Below are 21,525 nucleotides of genomic sequence, written 5' to 3'. Positions count from 1 at the left end.
CAAAAAAGTATTTACTGATTGTCCCAAGGTTGTAAGTGACGAAACACCAGAAAATAGTTTCTATGAGTCAAAGTTAAAAACATTCAACATTAATTGAAGAATATCAGTGAAATTCAGGTCCAGAAATATTAAAATTTTACAAAAATTCACAAAAACATTAAAAATTTAAAATTTAAAAAAAATTAATATTTTACAAAAAAACAGGAAAATTACCCTTAATGGGTTTGATTCAAATTAATTTGATATTATGTATATTATTTTTAAAGTTATGTTTCTTTAAATCTATCTTCCTACTCAAAATAAAGAATCATTTAGTAAAGTCATAGAAACGTATCAACTTCTGCCATGTTAAAAACTATCTTAACAGGCTTAAAATACTATATACTTCATTTCTTTCAGGAAAGAAGCTAGAGAAGTGAGGGGTTTTTTTAATAGAACCTATTTGAAAAACAATGGAAGAGAAGAATCGGAATGCAAGCAGCTAATGTCTGCAGCATAAGAGTTGGATTCAGTCTGTGACTGGAAAATCTTGTGCTGGTTTTAACGTGCACCACCTGAAGCAGTCTATCAACAGCTCCAGATTCCTGGCTTCAAGCTCTCCAATAAGGAAAGAATATCAGCCACCGAGGGACTGGTCTCCTTGCACAGTCTCTACAACAAATACATTCATTATTTTGCAAGTGGGCTAACACAGCTAACACATTCTGGAATGTGGTGTAACTCGTTATCTTTACTGGCAAGTAATGTTAGCTAAGTTCAAGGCTTTTGAAACAACAACCAAAAAAATGCCAAAAAACCAAAACCAAACCAAACCAGCAAACAAACAAACAAAAGTTACCCATAAGACAGCCTTTAAAATTTCCTTGTTATATGGCTATTGACAAGGTGCACTTCCTTACAGCTATCTGGTACTAGATGTTGTAGTTAAAGCAAGGAGGTGCTTTAATGCTATTCTGAGTTAGTGTTAGAATTTCATTACAAGCTACACAAATAACTTGTCAGCAGAGTAACAAATTTCCATACTTTTATCTCTGAAAAACAGGTTCCCAATCTACATGTGCTACCCAAGCAAGTATGCAAGGGCTGAAAGTGCTTGCTTCCCATGGCTGACAAACAAAACAGGGGTTCTCACAATCAGAAGAGGTGCATTTTCTGTACACAGAAACAGAAATTTTACAGGAAAAAAAAAACCAAACAAACCACAAAACATCAAAATAAATAATACTTATAAAAATACAGAAACAATAAAAGATATGTTTTCTGAATGTAAGCAGGAAAAAAGCCCAGTTCCTCTAAAGATGCAGCACCCTGCACTAAATTATTTTAATTTTTTTTATTTTATTCATCTCAATAGTATCTCAAATGCACATTTCAATGTAAATCATCTAGAAATCTGATGTATATTTCATCATATATTGATGTATATTCATTTTTTTCCAAGAAATTCCTAAACACTGTCATGACACCGGAATTTTGTGGAAGTTTCATAGCTAAATGTCCAATGAATTAAGCTTTGTACAAACACTGCCTTCTGTTGCAATAGCTAAGAACTTCTCTTTCTGGAAATGAGACTCTTTCAGTTGCATGTAATTCTAAACAGGAAAAAAAAAAATCACAAATATAATAAAATATTCCTTTTTTCTTACTGGGGGGCACTGGAGTGTAGTAAAAGCCACTGTCACCCGGCACAGGTACACAACTGCTTTACCTGTTCTCACCCTACTAGTCATTCCTAGAGGATTAAGGCCATGCACTGTTTTTCATAACATTAGGCAAACTTTCCCTGAAAAGAATACAGACTGGAAGAACTTAAAGCAGAATAACTGGTGACTTTCATTATAGGGCCTTCCCTTCTTTCTTTCCTTCTTTCTGGAACCAGCTATTGCCTATCTGTAATGCTCTAGCTGCACAGATTATTGACAGAGTTGTGAGCTGTAAATATGGTCAAAAAAAAAACAAACAGAGAAAACTGGATATAAGCTGGGAGTGTGCCGTTGCAGCCCAGAAAGGAAGGCATCAAAAAGCATCAAAAGCAGAGTGGCCAGAAGATCCAGGGAGGTGATCCTGCCCTTCTACACCCACCTGGAGTGCTGCATCCAGCTCTGGGTCCCGCAGCACAAGAAGGATGTGAACCTGCTAGAGGGAGTCCAGAGGAGGCCACAAAGATGATCCAAGGACTGGAGAACCTCTCCTGTGAAGACAGGCTGAGAAGTAGGGGTGTTCTGCCCAGAGAAGAAAAGGCTCTGGGGCAAACTTCTCTGAGTTTTCAATACTTAAAGGGGGATTGAAAGAAAGAGGATGAAACACTTTTCACAAGAGTCCATAGTGACCAGACAAGGAGTTTTCAACTGGAAGAGGGTACTTTTATAGTAGGAATAGGGAAGAAATATTTTACCATGAGGGTGAGGTTCTGGAACGTTGCCCAGAGAAGCTGTGGATGCCTCATTCCTGTAAGTGTTTAAAGCCAGGCTAGAGGGGCTTTGAGCAACACCGTTCACTGAAACATGTCCTTGATGACTGCGGGGGCCAGGGTTAGGCCTAATCTGTCTCTGAAGGTCCCTTCTAATCAAGGCCATTCCATGATTCTGAAAAAATGGGAGCACATAGTGAAGGAAATAAGGAGAATACCAGCATTCTGAAATTATAGGCATAAATCATATATCAGCTTAAAAAAATATTTAAAGATCTAAGATTGAAAAGGTAGATCTGAATATTTTGAGCTACTTTTTTCAGTCCAAGAGTAATACATTGAAAGAACAAGGTAAAAAATTAGTTTTTGAGAAGAAATTTAGCTTTAAAAAAAGCTTTAATCATAGTATTTTTTGTATGTTACTCATACAGGAGAGAACACTGCTCAGACCTTCTACACTTACTTGATGTACATGTAACTACATGCAGCTGTTACAGAGAAATTTAGAGAAACCTGTCTGGATTTGTCACTCTGAAAAAAAAAAAAAAGAAAAGAAAAAAAAAGAAAAAAAGAAGAGAAGAGATATGAGTCACAGGCAGAAAAACAACTTTTAAAGCACATGGCATTTAATGAATCAAATCAATAAATAAGCATTGCAAGTAGATGTCTAAGAAACATTTCTGCATAAAACAAGGTTTAGCTTGGTTATCAGTTACTTCCTAAACTGTGTAAAAACCTGATGTTATGTAAGAAAAGTATCTTGTACAATGCTATCAGTTACTGAAAGTTCCTCACCTGAATTACAGCAAAATACGAAAGAAATTACATTCTTCTCTTTGACAGTTTAGAAGGAAGTTTTATCCCAGTAAAGAAGTGTGAACTTTTCCAATCAAGTAAAGCAAAAGGAATTTAAAATGTCACAGAGAAAAGTTTCCTCCAACAGATTCTTTTCAGCTTGGTTTAGACTTGTTCAAAACAGACAGCAATATCTGGAGCATATTTACCCTGGATCACACAACCAGCTTTATAGTCACCAGCAGTAATTCACTTACACACCTCCACTGTCAATAAGAGATCTTGTGTACTCAAAGAGGAACCCATTTTCCTTTAGTGATGAGTATTTTTTTTTACTGGGACATCTTGGACTGCTTTTACCTGACACTTGTCAAATATCTTCAGGCAGTTTTCAGGAGGAGAAGAGCATGGGAAAGAAGAATTAAGTACAAGCTCTACGTAGAAGGAGCACATAAAAAAAGAGGAATTGAAATTTGCTAGTCAGACTAAACATTCCTATGTATATATGTATAGTGCCACAGGTACTGCAAGAAGAATGGGTGTAAAACGAATCAGTTTATTTCCTTTAGAGCACTTAAAAGAAGAGGGTACTAAGGGAGCAGGCAAGTTATTGCCTGAAGTCTTTTCACCGTTTTTGAATTTAATCTTCTTATTTCATTAGCTTATGTTAGAGTAACTTCATTAGTTTACCTTCCCACCTCCTCTCAGCAGTTAGACTAGACTGCAAAAACATTGCTGCTCTAATTTTTTTTTTAAACTACATGGACTTGTGAATCTCCTCAGGATTCCCATTTTAAGTAATAGAACCACTCTGTCAATGTCACTGTTTGCAGATAAAAACAACTAGATTATGCACAAACAATACACCTTGAAATAATTTTAAGGGAGGGGAAAAAATATATGGTTTTGAAGCACTTGACTGCCTTTTATTCCCTTGGAGCAATCTTGCATTGAAAGTGTCAAGGTGCAGATCCAAAATAGGAGACAGTATTGCTGTAAGTTGCCACACACTGAGTGTTACAGAACAACTGCTGCACAATAACTGCCTTTGTACAGACAGCTATTTCCCATTTCAAACCTTACTGTATTCAGACAAAATTTTCAGACACAGGAGCACAACCTTTGGGATACAGTCACCTAGCGCTGTGCTCTGCTGCAGGCTTCCAGAGTTCCACAACTTGCTCTGATGCTACTGAGGGAGAATAGGGCACATAATGTTACAATGTTCTTTTTAACTGAGGAGTCTAGCGGGACCTAACAGTTTTTTGCATATTTTATTTTGGAGAAATAGTACTTTTTATAGTATTTCCTTTCAACAAAAGGGGTTGAGAGCAGGATGGGGGCTGTCCAGGGAACAGGATTTCCCAGCCCTGACTATTAAAGGGCTTCTGTTAGCAGGATGCACAGCTTTCCACAAGCACCACTCACTCCAGAGCCTGAACATCATAATTACAATATGGTCTTGTTTAAGGTATAAACAAGCTTAAGGCATGCTATTTTCAGTGTTACACTGCAGCAACACTAATCACCTGAACAAATTGCCTCCAAATTAGTCAGGCCCAGTGGCCTTGCCCTTGAGGGAACTTCAGTTGAATTTGCCTGAGCAGGAGAAATCAGGCAATGGTGACAGCTCCTCGCACTGTTAGCGTGACAAAAACTGACAAAGTTCATTTGCCTGCCTGGCCAGCACGGCCCCATGAGATCTGTACCTGATCACCCACCTGCCACAGGGGACACAAACGCTCCTGCTGTCTGATTCCACACCACTGCTGAGGACAGATGGCTTCTCGGGGCAGGCAGCCCCACTCTGGGGACACGCTGAGAGCTTTGCAAGGCACCCATGCGAGGTGCCTGCCCCCCTGCAGGCCACCCCAGGGAGGTGGGATACCCACGGCAGGCATGGATGGTGCTTCAGGCACTTCTGCTCCCCATGCCCCTGTGGGCTGCAGTCAGCCCTCTCAGAGAGATGTGCCCCAGCTGTGAGCTTCTTGTAATGGTACAGACAGGTCTGACAGCTTTTCTCGAGGCAAGTGAACGCTCCCAAGTGCTCCAGAGCCAGCTAGCCTTCAGTGCATTTTTGCTGTGGTGTGCTCATACCCACCCAAAAAAAAAAAAATCCAGAAAGGTTTTAGCTCACTGATTCTACCAGTGTCACAGAGCAAGCCCTTGGATGACTGAGCACAGAGAAAAAGCTGCATGATCACATAGTTTCAGACATCATCTGAAATATCATGCTGGATATTTAAATCACTTTTCTTCTATGAAGGGCCTTTGATGACGACCTCTCTTCTGCCTGGCACTGTTAAATGTTTTATTAGCTTTAGCTTACTTTATTATGGTGTTACTCAGCTCATATTAAGAAAAAATAAAGCTTTAAACATACTTTTTTCTTCCTCTTCAGTCTTTAGTTTTTCATCTCAAGGTGTTCATTTAAGCTTCTCAAGGTTCTCCTAATCCTTATTTCAGTACTTGATTTGATCAAGTTCTGAATTTAATCCTAGCTAATATTTTTTTTCCTTTGCCTATCTATTAGCTGCCATTCTTCTCCATCAATGTATTTATTGCCATCAAGACTCAGAACACCATCTTTCAGATTTGTGCTGCATCTATTCACTTTTTAAACAGTATTGTTTTAAGACAAATAAAACTGGAATAAGTCACAACTTCATTTTTAGCTGTGAAGTTCTACTTTTCCCACATGCAGTTGTGAAACTTAGAGATTATTGAAGTCTGCATGCTGCATTTAAGCCTGGGTAGTAGAGAGGTCTGCTTTCCTATAATTTTAAACCTAAATTTTAAAGTCCACTGTAACCCCACACTCTCATTCCTGAACCTTAGTCACATACATGTAACTTCTTGTGCTTGAGTATAAGGCAGGGTTGGTTTTGTGACATGGTTTCCTGTGTACAGAGCAGCAGCACGTGCTCTTCTAGCACTTTGAGGTTTTATAGGTCTCAAATGCTGAATCCCCATCAGGTGGACCTAAACACTCAGAATTTTTGTTCAATACACCCTGTTCTGTGATCACTGAAATGAAATACCTGGCTCGATATGTAGAACTGTGTACTCCTTGTAAAACAGGACTGTCACACAAATATAGTTTGGGTTGTTGTTTTTTTTTAAAGGCCTTAAATTTTGAATAAAGTAATTAGAAAAACAAGTATGCTGAAATACTAATGAACTTCTAAAAACCTAAAGGTAATATTAAACAACTTGGACAAAGCCAATAGGAAAACACCAGCAAACAACCAATGTTTAGGGATCCCGGATGAGATGGACAGCACTGTATGAGCTGAGGTCAACAGAAAGGACCATGTCCTGTGCCTTTCATCTTTTGATGTTGCCTAGAACATGCTTTCAGCAGACAGATCTTGGGCTCTCTATACTATCCAATGTAATATCTGGAGCAGAAGAAATGTATGAACTGTTAATCGCCTGAGGTTGCATCTGAACACCTCACAAGGAGTAAATAAAAACGCATATAGAATTTTACTGCCTATCACTGACCTCACATTCACTATTCCCCAGTTATCCTCCTGGTATTAACAACAAAATTGACATTTCAAGTGAGTTTAAACCATCCACCTGCATATTCAAAACCACTTGTACAGCAAATACCACTGGCAAACCTGCACAAAAGCATAATCAGCATACTTTCTGCATCACTGGCCAGTGTGGTGTTTTGCAGAGCAATACAACACAAATTCATTGCCTGGATTACACAGATTTTTCTACAATTCAGATATTAATCACATTTCTACTATTATTCAGCTCTATCTGTAAGTTCTAATAAATTTTCAAAATATCCAAACAAAACAAGATTTGAATATTTCTTTTTCTTTTAACATGAGAGTGATCTAAATACAGTGAAGTGCTACAACTTATTGGAGAGCAAATTAATTAAATATGCCTGGAAATAATCAATCTAATTCACAAAAGTAGCAGATAAGACCTTGATATGAAATGCATGGCAACACAAGGGTGTCATACAAACCATTTCTAGAATGAGATCTTCAATTAAGAAAAAATCCATCTCTCAATGTGTTGTCAAGTACAGGAGCAAAAAAAAGGTCTGACAGCTACACAAAAGTATCAAGATTCCTGCTGCACTGCTCATAGTAATAGATCTTTCTAGATTCATTATTTCATCAGAAAGGAGGCTAAAGCATCCTGTAATTTATGCACAGTAACTTCAAATACTTCTTGGTATACAAGAAAATAAAACTGAAATAAATAAATAAAACAGAGAAAGACCATTATCTTCCCCTCAGTGTGTTTAAATTATTCTGAAACCACTGGAAATCACAGAAGATAGAATCATAGAATGCTAAGGGATGCAATGGACCTTAAGGGTCAGCAAGTCCCAGCCCCCACTGCCATGGGCATGGACCCCTCCCATCAGACCAGGATGCTCAAGGCCTTTATCCAAACTGGCCTTGAATGCTTCCAGGGATGTGACAACCCACAAATGCCCTGCACAATCTGTTCCAGTGTCTCACCACCCTCACAGTAAAGAATTGCTTCCCAATATCTAACCTAAACTTCCCATCTTTCAACCTGTACCCATTACTCCTCCTCATGCTGTCACTGCAGTTCCTGATGAAGAGTCCCTCTCCAGCTTCTCTGCAGGCCCCTTCAGCTCCTGCAGGGTTGCCATGAGGTCTCCCCACAACCTTCCCTTCTCCAGGCTGACCAGCCCCGACTGTCTCAGCCTGCCTTTGTAGGGGATGTGCTGCAGTCCCTTTCTCCACTTCATGTCTCTCCTCTGGACTTGCTCCAACACTTCCATGTCACTCTGGTGTTGGGGACCCCAGAGCAGGACACAGCACTGCAGAGGGGTCCCACCAGAGCAGAGCAGAGCAGAGCAGAGGGGCAGAATCTCCTCCCTCGCCTGCTGCCCACGCTGCTCTTGGGAGCTGCCCAGGACACATTTGGCTTTGTGGGCTGTGAGCACACACTGCTGGCTCCTGTGGAGTTTTCCATCAACCATCCCCCCAGTCTTGTCCCACAGAGCTGCTCCCAATGAAGAGGCTCAGAAAAACTTTGCTACACTCATCCTGAATCCACTTGAGACTTCAGAAGAAGATACCCGTACAAATGAACTTGACATATTTTACAGAGTTGCTTTTATTAACTTACAAGCAGTTACAAGGGGAGGGAGGAGAAATGTGAAATACTACACCAATTATCCCACCAATGCAGACACAAAAACTCCTTCAGCTTTCTTATTCCCTGTTTCACTGTAATCCTAGCCATTATTAAACACCTAAACATAAAGGTTGTCAACTACATTTTTCTAACTTGACCTGCAAAGTTTTGGACAACTAAGCAAACTTCAAGGCTCCCACAATATACTCAGGTTTGTCTCTCTGGCTATATCCTCTTGTCCTCCTTCCTGTATCTTTTGCAAAAAACTTCTACTTTTTACTCATGAAAATCATAATTAATTTTCACATGCCACTAAACCCCACTTAACTGCCTACAAAATCATTCCATTTATGCCAAAAGGATAAAACAGCTGAAAGTTCCGACAATACTATAAATAAGATCAACTCTAGACTACTTGAGACACAGATTTTATGTCTGGAATCCCAAACACTACAAGCTGGAGGCCCAACAGCAGCAAAATGTTTTTCTCCATACCAAAGACATAAAGGTAAACAATGTTTCCTCAGAAGAGGATTTTTTTTTTTTTTAATAAAACAGTTCTGCAGTTAGTCATAAAGACAGCACTATACACATCAGGATTAAACAAAATCTTAGTATCAACAGTTACAGACAATAAAACATCAAAATGAGCTAGAATTAAAAAAAAAAAAGTTGCTAAACAGTTGTTCATTTTTGCTTCACCTTATAAAGTAGAAAATTCATTTGAAGTGCAGCTGATCAAATGCAGATTTTGTTCTGCTCCATTCTGAATAGAGGAAGAAGAACTTGGAATGAGCTGAAGCAGGGCAAAGGTTCTTCCACAGAACCTGAAAATTACTTTAATACACTAAGGAAAATGGGCTAAGCATATATACAAAACAAATATTCTGCTGAGAAGTGGAAGGGTATCAAAAATAAACACATATCTAATTATGAATACTCCAAACTGACTCAATAATCAGGACTTAATTACAGGCCATTTAACTAGGCTTACCTTATCTCGCTTTTTTATGCCTGCACATACCACTCAGAGAGAACCATCTGCAGCAGATGAGTCAGAAAGGCATGGGTACCTTCTAATACCAAACTAGTATTTCTCTTCATTCTGAAGCCACAGTATGCAAACACTCAAAAGAAAGCCATCTACCAAATGTTTTGCAAAAGGTGGGAGGTATGGTTTTGCTACTCATTTCATATTAGTTAACCATGATGTACAAGAGATAGCTCTAAAATGCATTTCATATAAAATGGTGATACTTCATTAAGAGCAGCAACTTCCTCCCTGTTCCCCAACTGAGGCAAAGCAGCACCAAAACCCCCTCCATAACTGTTAAAATAGCACTACGAGTTGGTTTTGCAGGGGCAGGTTTTGGTATTGGGGGCTGCAGAGGTGGCTTCTGTGAGAAGCTACCAGAAGCTTCCCCCATGTCTGGCAGAGCCAATGCCTGCTGGCTCCAGGGTGGACGTGCCGCTGGAAAAGGCTGGGACAATCAGGAATGATGGCATCTCCTATGTGATAACAGATTTAAGGAGCAGAAAAAGGTTATTTGGCTGATGAAAATGAGTGGGGTGAGAACATGTGAAAAAAACAACTCTGCAGACACCAAGGTCTGTGAAGGAGACACAGGAGATGATCCAGGGGCTGGAGTTGAGATTCCCATGGTGCAGCCCATGGAGAGGCAGCTCTGCCGCTGCAGCCATGGAGGTAACAGGGATGCAGAGATCCACCCACAGCCCACGGAAAGCCCCTGCTGGAGCAGGTGGGTGTGTGCAAAAAGGCTGTGACCCCATGGGAAGCCTGTTCTGGAACAGGCAGCTGTCAGGGGCCCACGCTGGAGCAGGTTTCCTGGCAGGACTTGTGTCCCTTTTGGGGGATGTTCCCATGCTGGAACAGGACTGACCCCATAGAAGAGTGACCCATACTGCAGCATTTTATGTAGAATTGTTCTCTGTGGAACGGACTCAAGCTGGAGAAATTCCTGGAGAACTGTCTCCTGTGGAAGGGACCCCACGAAGGACTCCTCTCCCTGAGCAGCAGAAGAAATGTGCAATGAACTGGCCGTAAACTCCATCCCCCATCTCCCTGTGCTGCTGTGAGAAGAAGGTAGAGCTGGGAAGGAGGAACAGGTGGGGGGAAGGTGTTTTTAACATTTATTTTACTTCTCATTACTCTGTGATACTATTTGGTGGATGATCTCTCCCAGTCCTTATCTCAACCCTTGAACGTTTTGTTCTATTTTCTCTCCCCTGCGCAGTTACCAGGGTGAGTGATGGAGCAGCTTTGATGGGTGCCTGGCATCCAGCCAAGGTCAACCCACAACAGACTGGAATGCTTTCCATAAATCAAGAGGCAGCTATCTACTTCGGACATTGCAACAAAAAAGCTGAATTGTATTTTAGAGCGTTTCACTATTTATAGCTGCTGGGGATAAGCGTTCTGCTACAGAGTGTACTATTTAGGGATAAAAAGGATTTCTTGCAAACATCATTTTTTGAAATTGGAACACAGCAGAAGACTCATGGGCCCAAAGACATCTTTTACTTTTATACTTTCCAATATAAAACTTAACATTTTAACAGTGCCCATGTCCACAAGAAACCAGTAGAGATTATTTTATCCCCATCCCATCAATGAAATGCCAGTGATACCAATGACTAGGTTATGTCTCAGATTTCTGCAGAACTGGCAAGAGCAGGAAATGACACTTTTGTTTCTTTCAGAACTGAGTGAGATCAGCAATATATTCAGGATGGAAGTGCTAGTTAGCACATACACCCAACAGATTTTTTTGACAGGGAATGCCCCTCATGACTTGAAGCCAAATTTTTAATACCATTTTTTTCAGGATTTCACAATTAACTTCCAGAGCTTCAGCTGTAGTTGCAGGTAAAGTTAGTCCTTCTGGTAAGTATAATATTCTGCAGTAATGCCAATATACTTTAGATAGCCCAGTACTATACATCAAATTGGAAATGGGCAACATTGAAGTATGGAAATTGGGTCCAAAACAACTTACTTCAGCTAGAAGCTAAAGGGAAACTCCTCTTCATGGAATCACCGTAGTTACACACCTCACACTGCACAATCAATAATTTAAATGTAGTAACATTTTGTCTGATAAATTTCAACTTAGCATGTACTTGGATAAAATTACAATCCCCTTCCTAAAGACTCTTTTACCTAACAGGCACTTTCTTTTTTTTTGGCCTTGCTGGATCACTCATTATTACTTAAAATGCTTTTCAAGACAACAAAACTACAACACTATCTGTGTGCCATATATATGCTGGAGATGACAATCAGTCACAGGTAACTAACTGATTTTATTTCCATCACAAGAGAGGTGTTCAAAGCTCATGAGAAAAATATCTTAGCAGGTAATGACATGCAGGTATATGATTTCTCTGTTTGCAGCTAATTTTTCTGCTCCTCATTACCTTAAAGTTTTATATGTTCTTTCCTTTTACAAGAATTTAGTATGTAGAGGAATAACATGGAGTACAGATACATGTTTTTCTTAGTTCAGTTATTTACAATTCACCTTGAATAGAACTGAGCCAGAGTAACTTCTGCAGACAAAACACCAAAGAAAAAAATATATTGTCTGTAAAAATACTTGGTTAGCTGGAAATTTAGTTTACAAGTACCAGACAAAAACACTAAAAGAAGCAAGCATGTAAAGTCTTCAACTACAGAAGCCAGTTAAGCCAGTTATGTTTAAAAGTTTACTTTGCTCTGCCATTTCCTGAATTCCTCTCAAGACCTCCTGAGCATGGGCACACCATGCAAACGTGCTAAAGTAAGGTTCCAGTACTGCAGCAAAAATGGATCCATCAACTGAGAAAGGCTTAAACACACCACACAATAAAAAGTTTGCAATTGATAAATATCAAATTCCTGTGGTAAATGCAAGTTCCACCAGCTCGTTCTGGGGTCTCCAGACACAGGTACAGAACAGACCAAATACTCAGTTGCAGACACAAAGAGCCCAGCCCACTGCTCAGGCACACACACCTCCTTCAGATGATTTAATAGCCATCACTAAGGGTCAGACATTTATCCAAATAACCACCATTAGCCACAGCTGCACCCAGCCTGATTTCCATAGGCCAACACTACTGCATGTCTGCATTCCCCACTGTATTATTCCACAAACTGGGAGAAAATGACAGGCTTTAATGTGTCCAGTTTTGTTGATCCCACTATATATACTGAGCTTCAAAATTTAAAAATACACAACCCCATTTCTGGAAGAAAAATGGGATTTTTGATAAAGTCATAAACCGAAGTTTATCTGTTAGAAGATACAATTTTTTTTAGTGAGAAAAGATTAAAAGAAACGCAGATTTTGGTACTAATGTCTTCTGGACTTAATCCTCAGCCTACAACTCATCAATGCCAGTTAAGGCTATTATCATCTAAAAGTCATGTAACACCTTTTAAGTCCCTGTAAGGTTTGTTCGAAGGCTGAGGCATTTACTGTTCATTATCTGTATTTCCAAACAAAAATATGTTGAAATTAAGGAATAGCTTTAACTTCTGTAATTTAAAAGCTACGCATTTTGTTTAATACTCCATCTCACACACCTGCCTTACTACAGAGATTTCAGGAACCACCACATTTAAATGAAGAAAAAAGTGATGCTTTGCCTTGAAGTGACAGTGTCAGAGATCAGTTCAGACAACAGCACCTGAAACACAAGATTAACAGCTTCTAACACAAATCCTGTATTCCACACCTTCCCTTCTTTAAGACTTGTTATAGAGATGCTTAGGAAATAGCCAGGTGCTACCGCTGCTCTGCAAATTACACACCTCAGTCTAAGAGAACAGAGCTCACTTTTCAGTAGGGGTGAGGTCAGTCTCTAGGTTAGAAAAGGAAATTCTGGTTTGAGCAAAACATTACTTGCGGAAGAGAATGTAAAACTGTTGTGAGAAACCTGTTGTTCACTTGCTTAATTGAAAAATGCCATCTTAACTTTCACTTGAACACACATAACATTTACTCTGGGTCTTGTGATCCCATGACTTTGGAGGCCTAAGAGGAAAAAAACACCTCGTAATTTCAAACTCCACTCACTTTCAGTGATTGTAAACCCAGTATAAAATAAAGAGAATTTGCACTACATTACAATTGAAGAATGTTGTAAACATTTTTATCACAAATGGCTGCTTGTGGCTGTTTGTAGAGGGACATAAAACACCGCCCAGACCAGCCCCAAAAAGTCCCCAAGTTACTCTGACATTAAATCATAGCTCTTGGAGCACCACCATTTGTGTACTGATACTCCAAACCAAAAATGAGAGCACTAGAATCTGTCAAGTTGAGCTGCACATTACTGAAATTTGTCTTGACACTTTTTCAAGGTAGATTGTGTACAAAGAATAGTTTCCCTACGAGAAAATTCTTCCTATATACTTTATTTTCAGTAAAATTTTGTTTTGTTCATCAGATCAATCTGATTCACAAAATGTGACAGACACCATGTACGAAATTCGTCAGTGGGAAAAGATGAAAGTAGTTTAAATGATCTGTCTAATATAGGGAAAATACAAAAAATTACAAGAAACCTACCTACAAAGGTGGTAGGAAAAGAAAGACAAAAGGAAAAGAAGCAAAGTACCATCTGTTTGCTTTATGGTTTGCCTTAGGGATGTAAGAAGCTGTAACCAAATTTACCAAGAAAGTGGTTAAAGCTGCTAGAATGTAATACAGAAAGAAAACATGGAAAGGTACTACCAACCTTTTAGATTAAGTAGGTAATTTTAAAGGAGATATACAATGGTATCTGACAAATACCGTTTGGCAACTTTTCTTCCTTTTCATCTTTGTATTGCTCATGCACGAGGATTAACAAGACATAAAAGTGAATTCTAGCCCAAAACCTCTAATCTGTGGAAAACTCAAGAACAAACATCTGCAACTTGGAAGAAAGCTCATCCTAAGATGTAACTTATCTCAAACCAGCCACTGTTTACATACCATAAATTACTCTTCTAGTGTTTCAGTATTAGTTTTGTATAAAGCTAAGCTGTAAGGATGCATCATGTGCTTTAATGCTAATTAGGCATTTTACTGTCCATCAGTTGAAGGACTTTGCCTTGTACAAAAATATGAAGCTGATGAAGGTTGAGATTTGATTATCCACTCAGCCTTTTCAAGCAGCAAGTATTATTCTTTACCTAGCAGCAACTATTTAAAGAAAACTCAAAACAGATAAATTAAGCCATGGAGCACACGGAAATCTAGGTTTAGTCAGATTAGGCTAGTTACTATTTAACGGAAATGAGCAACTTCCTGTTGTCAGGTCAAACAGCGAGCAACTTCCATTTCAAGCTGCAGTATATTTGTGCTCATGCAAAGATCTGCACCATAAATTCTATTTCAATAGTGTTCCAGGTGAAATTTGCTTTCAGGTGAAGGAGAGACACTAAATGTACTAGAACGTTTAGTTATAGCACTAAACGTAAACGTACTAGAACATTTCAGTTCCTTTTTCCTACTTCTAAGCATGTTCCAAATTCACAAAGTCTTCCAAATACGCAGTCTCGGACCTCTTTCCATCGCAACACTCCTCCCCTACGGATTTTTTTTTTTTTTTCCTTAGCTCCACTGTTGACGCTCTTTCAAAGCAAATTTCCTATTTAGAGCTTACAAATGATAAACAGAGTGGGCGGCAGTCAACCCAGCCAGCGAGTGTGAAAACGACTGGTGAGAGAATTTTTGACCAGGCACGTTGTAACGCGAGTGGTTTCACTGACCAGTTACACAAAGAATTTGCAAAGGAGAGGTAACTGAAACAAGATATGTGCAGGGAGAGGGAAGCATCACCTGCACCGTGTTTTGCTTTACCCGCGGTCAGGTAAGACTGCGAACATCTACCTCTAGAGACACAAAGAGGTGTGGAAGGTCAGACCATTCAGATTTCTAAAGAGGAAAAGCCCACACTGAACTGCGATCTCTCTTATTTAATTACCAGTACGTAAATAAGGTACCACTAATTCTACCGGCGGAACTTCAGGACTTTTGCTAGTAGCATTTCAAAGCCAAACTGGTACGTCTCAGAAAAGTTTGTCTTTTACCACCACCGCGCAGACCTCAGCTGCATCACCTCGCTTGCAGCTTCAAGAGACACGGGTCAGTCCCGCGCTCGCCCCAGCACACCCGGACGCGGGGGACGGCTCACTCCGGCTGAAAACAGCATCATTTCTGGAAAAACAGCGAAAAGCTAGCCCAGGAGGCGCGGAGGGGGTTCGGTGTCCCCAAGCAGAGGAGACCAGAGCAGAGCAGCCTTCACCCAAACACATCGGCGGTGAGGAAACTCTCCCCGCGTGGTTCCGGACACATCCCGCCTGGAGCGCGGCGCCGGGAGCCGCAGGAGGCGGCAGCGACCCGGCCCCAGGCCCGGAGCCGCACTTCGCCCCCCGGGCTGAGCCCCGCCTTGCTGCCGGGGGCGCCGCCGGGCCCCAGCCCGCCCGCAGCTCTCGGCCTCGGGGCCAGGACAGGGGCCGGGGCTGCCTGGAGCAGCGGGGCCAAGAGGGGACGGGGATGGGGACGGGGAGAGGGATAGGGACAGGGATGGGGACGAGGACGGGGCTGCGGCCCCTCGGCGCGGAGCACAGCGGCGGCACTCACTGTGTGTGCGCGGGGCGGCGGCAGCGGCGGGGCCAGCGGAGCGGGCGCGGCGGCGGCGGCGGCAACTCGCGGCTCCCCGCCGGCACCGGGCGGGGCCCGCAGCCCGCCCTGCCCTGCGCTCGCCCCGGGCCGGGGCGGGGCCGCCCGGCCCGCTCGACCCCCGCGCCGCCTCTCGCACCGGCGGCAGCTATCGAGCCCCAGGTACGGTAGTTTGTATCTACTGAGCTCTCTGCAGAGGTAGTTTAAATTTTGGCAGCAGCTTGCTGCGAGCCTGACGAGATGCCCGCTGTGTGACGCGCGAAGGGGCTGCTAGGACTGAGTTAAGGAATAAGTCTTAAACACTGTTAAAAGCCAGAGAGGAGAGGAATGTGTGCCAGGAAGGTGCAAGATCTGGTTAGCAGAACCCGGTCCGTACATCCCCGCTGGGACAGACTGTGTGAAAAGCAGCAGCTCACACACCTATCGCCGAGGAAAGAACATCCCGAGTCATGGGACAGACGGCCTTTGCAACACCAACAAACTCCAGAGCTCCCCCTGTGGACACCAGGAACCCGGGCTGTAAAAAGGCCATACTGCTCCATGACCGAGGGGAAGGTTAACAAAGCTCGGAAAGAAGGATGTACCTTCTTTATAGTGGATACAAAAAATGCCAACTTCATAGGCTACAAAAACATTAGGCAGAACCCCAAGATACAGAAGACACAATTCAGCAACCGTGCTACAATCATCTGACTTGATAAAAGGTAACGCCGGCAGGGGGAGATGGCAACCACCAGCTCACAGCCCTCCTTGTTGGATAAACAAACCCACTGACTCAAAAAAAGAGAAAGCTAATTAGCACAGGAAGCAATAGAATAGTGGAAGACAGAATACACACTAGAGAACTATGTAACTTGTAGCCAATTAGCATGGATTCCTTTGTTTGCTAAAATGCATTGAGAAGAAATTTCATAGTGGCTGATCTTGTGCCTCCAGCACCCCTTTTTGCACAGAACTTACCAAAAGAAGAATGAATCAGGTCACTCCACCCCACCACTGAGAGGCCCAGGGTGAAAAAGGACCAACAGGACACCACTGGATCCATGGGTGGAGACTGTCCTCTGGTGGCACTCTCTCTCTTTCCTCTACACAGCAAAATCTACAAAACAGTCGCTATTGTTTCATCTCATTTGCTCATAAATTTGGGCATCTCTCATTAATCAGATCATAATAGGTGCATTTATATTTGTACCTCTGCTAGAGGTGGCAACCCCTCAAGACCATCACAGGTTTTCAAGCTTAAATGAAATGGAAAAAGGGCTTTAAAAAGTGGCAGACAACAACTTAACAACTTGTGCCATTACTACATCAGCCTCATTACACCGCAAAATTATTTTGTTTTACTCAGTTCTGTTACTTATACATAAACAAACAAACAAAAACCAAACAAAAACCCAGTACCCAATCCCCCTCCCAAACACCAAAAAAAAGAGTTAAAACAAGGAAAGGTAAAGTGTGAGTCGATAAGGCATTTAAAAAAAAAAAAATCAAAATCATACATATTTTAGAGCTAGAAATGGGAGGAATAAGAAACACTAAGAAACTTGGTAAATCAATATCTTTATTTTATAGAAAGTAGTTTGATCAGTGTGCTGAACCTGCCATTAGCGATGGTTTTGCTATTTTTTAGTAAAAATAAACATTTGAAAATAATTACCTTGGAGAATATATCATCTCCAAGGTTATTTCCCCTTAATCACTGTTCCTTTTTTCATAACTATTGCATCTAATCTAACACTGGGTGCTCTTAATAGGAAGGGGGTACCTAGGGTAGGATATCTCCATAGTTTATTTCCTGCAACTGGTTCTGAGGTTCCTAAAATGCAGTAGAACATGTACAACCTCACCCTGCACCACCTTGGCGCGGTACAAAATCTGCATCTATTCCACCTTTCTCCATCAACATCCTGCAACATCAGATGTCAGCTGAGAATTTTCTGCGTAAAGTCACACTGCAAGCCAGTTTAAGTACCCAGATGGCCAGAGTTTTAACTTGCACAAGTTGCTGAAGTAATCATGAAGAACTTGGATGATGTGCCTGAGGTAATGGAATCAGTTAGTAACACAAGAATGACACACTCTGACAGCATTATGTATTGCTACACAGGCAAACACAAGTCACAGCTCCCAGTCTATGATATTTAAAAGGGACATTATCAACTACAACCTAAATTGCTTTGTCTGGACAATAAGGTATTACTGATTAAGCACTGGTAAAAGCAAATTTTATGTTCTATTTGTGCACATGGCTACTTTAAGCATGGGAACCTCTGTAGGCACTAGTACCCTTAAGTCTGAGTAACTTGCATAGCAACAAGGAAAAAGCATTAATTGCTGGAGGACAAAAGTCAGTGGAAGGGCAACAGCCAGAGGGTTCTGAGTTCAGTTCTTCTCTAACAACTAGATTCAAAGTTGAGAGTGTCCCTTTAAAAGTTTCATATACAACAGATTTTCACTCATTTTTACTCCAACATTACAAGGAAGCTACTGATAATTTGTCTTACAATAGTTAAACATCAATGAACAATATGCAAGTGAACAACTGATTTGTAAATGAAATAGCAGCAACATGGAACTCTAGAAGGTTGAGTTTCTGCAGGATTTATTGGAAAGATTATAAAGGTGTGGCAAATACATTGTGATTTTACATAATTTAGTTTCGAGACTAGCTTATGGTAACTATAAACATTATTGAAAATGCCTGGTCAAGGTCAGTACTTTTCTGGTGTAAGCATAGGTTTGCCAGGATTTCTCAAAGTGCAGCTTTACTCAGAAAAATTACAACATTGTATGTCTTGGCAAATTGCATTTCAAATCTGCTCAGTTTGCAGATGGTAAGACAGCTTTTTGTGATTGCCAGTACAACAGATTTGAGCTTGAAGTATTAAAGCTAATGAGATATATAAATATTTAAGGACAAAACATCAAGGACATAATTATATAATACTGCCATGATTTTTGCACATGTAACTTTGTTAGTTCAGTGGGTGTATAAAACTGATGCATGTATATAAAGCAGCTACAAAGTAACAGTTTCAGCTGATTCTGAAGGAGTGTGTTTACACCACTCTTCCCCTTCTTCCATAAGAACAAAGAGTATTAGAAACTCAGCCACTGAGCAGATAACTCATACTCATTGGGCAGGTCTGTTTTGTAAGGTGGTGTCACTTTTAGTCACTTTTCTGGTCCATCACTGTACTTAAACTGTTTTGAAATCATGTTCAATTTCAATCTCTAAGTGGTAAGGAAGAACAATTAAAATTGAATATCTGAACAGCTGTACCAGTTTGAAATGCTGTCACATGTTTCTTCATGGCAAAACATTCACATTCTTTTTATTGCACAATTTGAAAATTCAGGTTATGTGCATAAAAACCTTCATAGTGTTTGCACTGCAACTTGCGAAACATACATTTAAAATGACCTTAATACATTTTACAAAATCTTTTTAAACAACTTTATATTCTTAAGATAAAAGCATCCTGAGAATGTTACATAGTTCATTATACAAGCCCTTCATTTCTGCTATGCTGTATTTATCCCCATAGTTCCTAATTTGACAAGTTTATTTTACAGTTAATATCTTGGTGCTATATTTCACAAAATATCTTTTAGCAAAAAGTACACCGTTGGCATTCAAGTAATCCAGCCTCACATCTAATTTACAAATTAAACCTTTTTCAGGCTCTCAAGTAAGGAAAAGTAAACCAAAATACATACAGAAACAGTTTAGCTGACTGAAGAAAAAAAAAAGTAAAGGCCTTGTGCATTAATAATTTGGTCGAACATTTTAAGTTATGAAATTTAATATTTTGGCAAAAAAAACCCTCTACATCTATCCTTCTCAGTTTGTTTTCTTTCATCTGACACCAGATGTAAACATAAATATCAAGAAAGAAAGACTGACAGTGTAGAAGTTGAACTACTTTTTCCTTTTTTGAAGTACAGAGGAAAAACAGACAAACAAGAAAGTAAGTGCTAAGAATGGACTATCTTTGGGCTAAATAAAAGTCTTACTAGAAAAAAAGAAGTAAAAATAAATTAGGTTGTGTTTTTCTTTTATTTCCTCTACAGACATCTAAATAATTAGTCTTTGAAGAAATTCTAGTGCCATATCCTAAAGCAGTATCTTCCTGTATCTTTTTATCAAGTCTAAGGCTTCACACATAATCTTGACTATTTTACTAGGAAGATATCCATTCATATTTACATTTTATTTTTGTAAAGGGAGTGTTCAGGGTTAAAAATATATTTATTTTTAAAAGGTCAGCCTGCCATCCTGATGGCAGTGATTCAGACTATAGAACAGAAGACAAGTCACAGAACATCCTTCCATTTCTTATACTCTAGATGAGAGGAAGGAGATTAGGCAAGTTAGAGAGGTAAACAGCCTGGATTTCAGGAATGGAGAGAGAAAGTGGCTCATTATATGAATGTCTGCATGACCAGGAGTATTCACTGCTGGAGACTTAGTTTCTCTTCTCTATATAGGTATAAATTTTTTATTGTCATCTGACTAAACAAATTGAGAAGAGAGACAGTTATGGTTGCCACAGTGAAAAAAACATTTCTTAAGGTTTCCATCATACGTGGTTTTTTACAAGGTGGCAAGGTGTTGAATAGAAGCAGAGGTCATGCCCAGATGGTACACTCCAGGTGAGAGTGTAACTACCTCAAAAGGAAGAGTAAACCTCTCCAGTAACATCTTTATAAATTATAACTATGTAATTTGGAGTCATATTTAGCTTTTATTTTAGGTAATGATCAAAATCAGAAGGACTTTTTGATTAAGGCATTAGTGCATCAGGGACTACAAGCTCCAGGTAATTAATAAATAGGGGACTGGGTGCAGAAGGAGAGAAAGAAAGATCCCCAAAACATCTTTTTGTCGCAAGCTATCATTGTGCATGTGTTTCGTTGGTTAGCTCCCAACTAGGGAAAATATTTTCAAGGATGACAGAAGGGGAATGTTATTCATTATTCTGAGAAAAACATTAGATCATAAACTTCACATCATTTTTTAACACATCCCTTAAAGGGCTGAATCTGTCAGGCAAGATTCTCATCTTTACTGTTCCATCAGCACCACAGGAGAATATGTGATTTGCTGGTCCTGTTTCAATTTGCATGACTCCTGTCCCAATGTTTCTGAAGAGAGACTGTCGAGCATGCTCGTTGATAAAAGTGTGAAGAAGATTAAATGTAGACAGACTCCATACCTGGAAAAGTATCAAAACATCTATCTGTTACAAGGATAATTACCATGATCTTAAAAATCACCACCAGTGAATCATGGAAGAATTGCACTACATTCTGCATTTACTTTTCTGACACTAACTGCAAAAGAATACATAGCAATCTGTAATGACACTTTCATGGAATACTAGTACTCATTTTCTGTAATAGGCAATATAGAGACACTCAAGATATCACGAATTAAAAGGAGGACTGCATTAAAAAGAGGTTAAGACTATCATTTCATAATTAAATTAGTAA

At 40.1% G+C, this 21,525-nt stretch overlaps 1 protein-coding gene across 7 annotated transcripts in view; it reads right to left on the bottom strand.

Moving 5' to 3' along the window:
• Nucleotides 1–17,573: 17,573 nt before the first annotated feature.
• Nucleotides 17,574–21,525, bottom strand: part of DMXL1 (Dmx like 1) — a 78,903-nt gene continuing 74,951 nt past the window's right edge. For all 7 annotated transcript variants that reach the window (XM_015653055.3, XM_015653049.2, XM_015653050.2 and 4 more), the window contains one exon: nt 17,574–21,248. In XM_015653055.3, the coding sequence (XP_015508541.1) occupies nt 21,024–21,248 (225 nt within the window). In that variant the 3' untranslated portion in view covers nt 17,574–21,023. The remainder of the gene's footprint in view (nt 21,249–21,525) is intronic.

Source organism: Parus major, chromosome Z (assembly GCF_001522545.3).
Source record: "Parus major isolate Abel chromosome Z, Parus_major1.1, whole genome shotgun sequence".
Classification (NCBI taxonomy): Eukaryota; Metazoa; Chordata; class Aves; order Passeriformes; family Paridae; genus Parus; species Parus major.
Note: the sequence above shows the minus strand (reverse complement) of the source record. Positions and strands in the feature narration are given on the sequence as shown.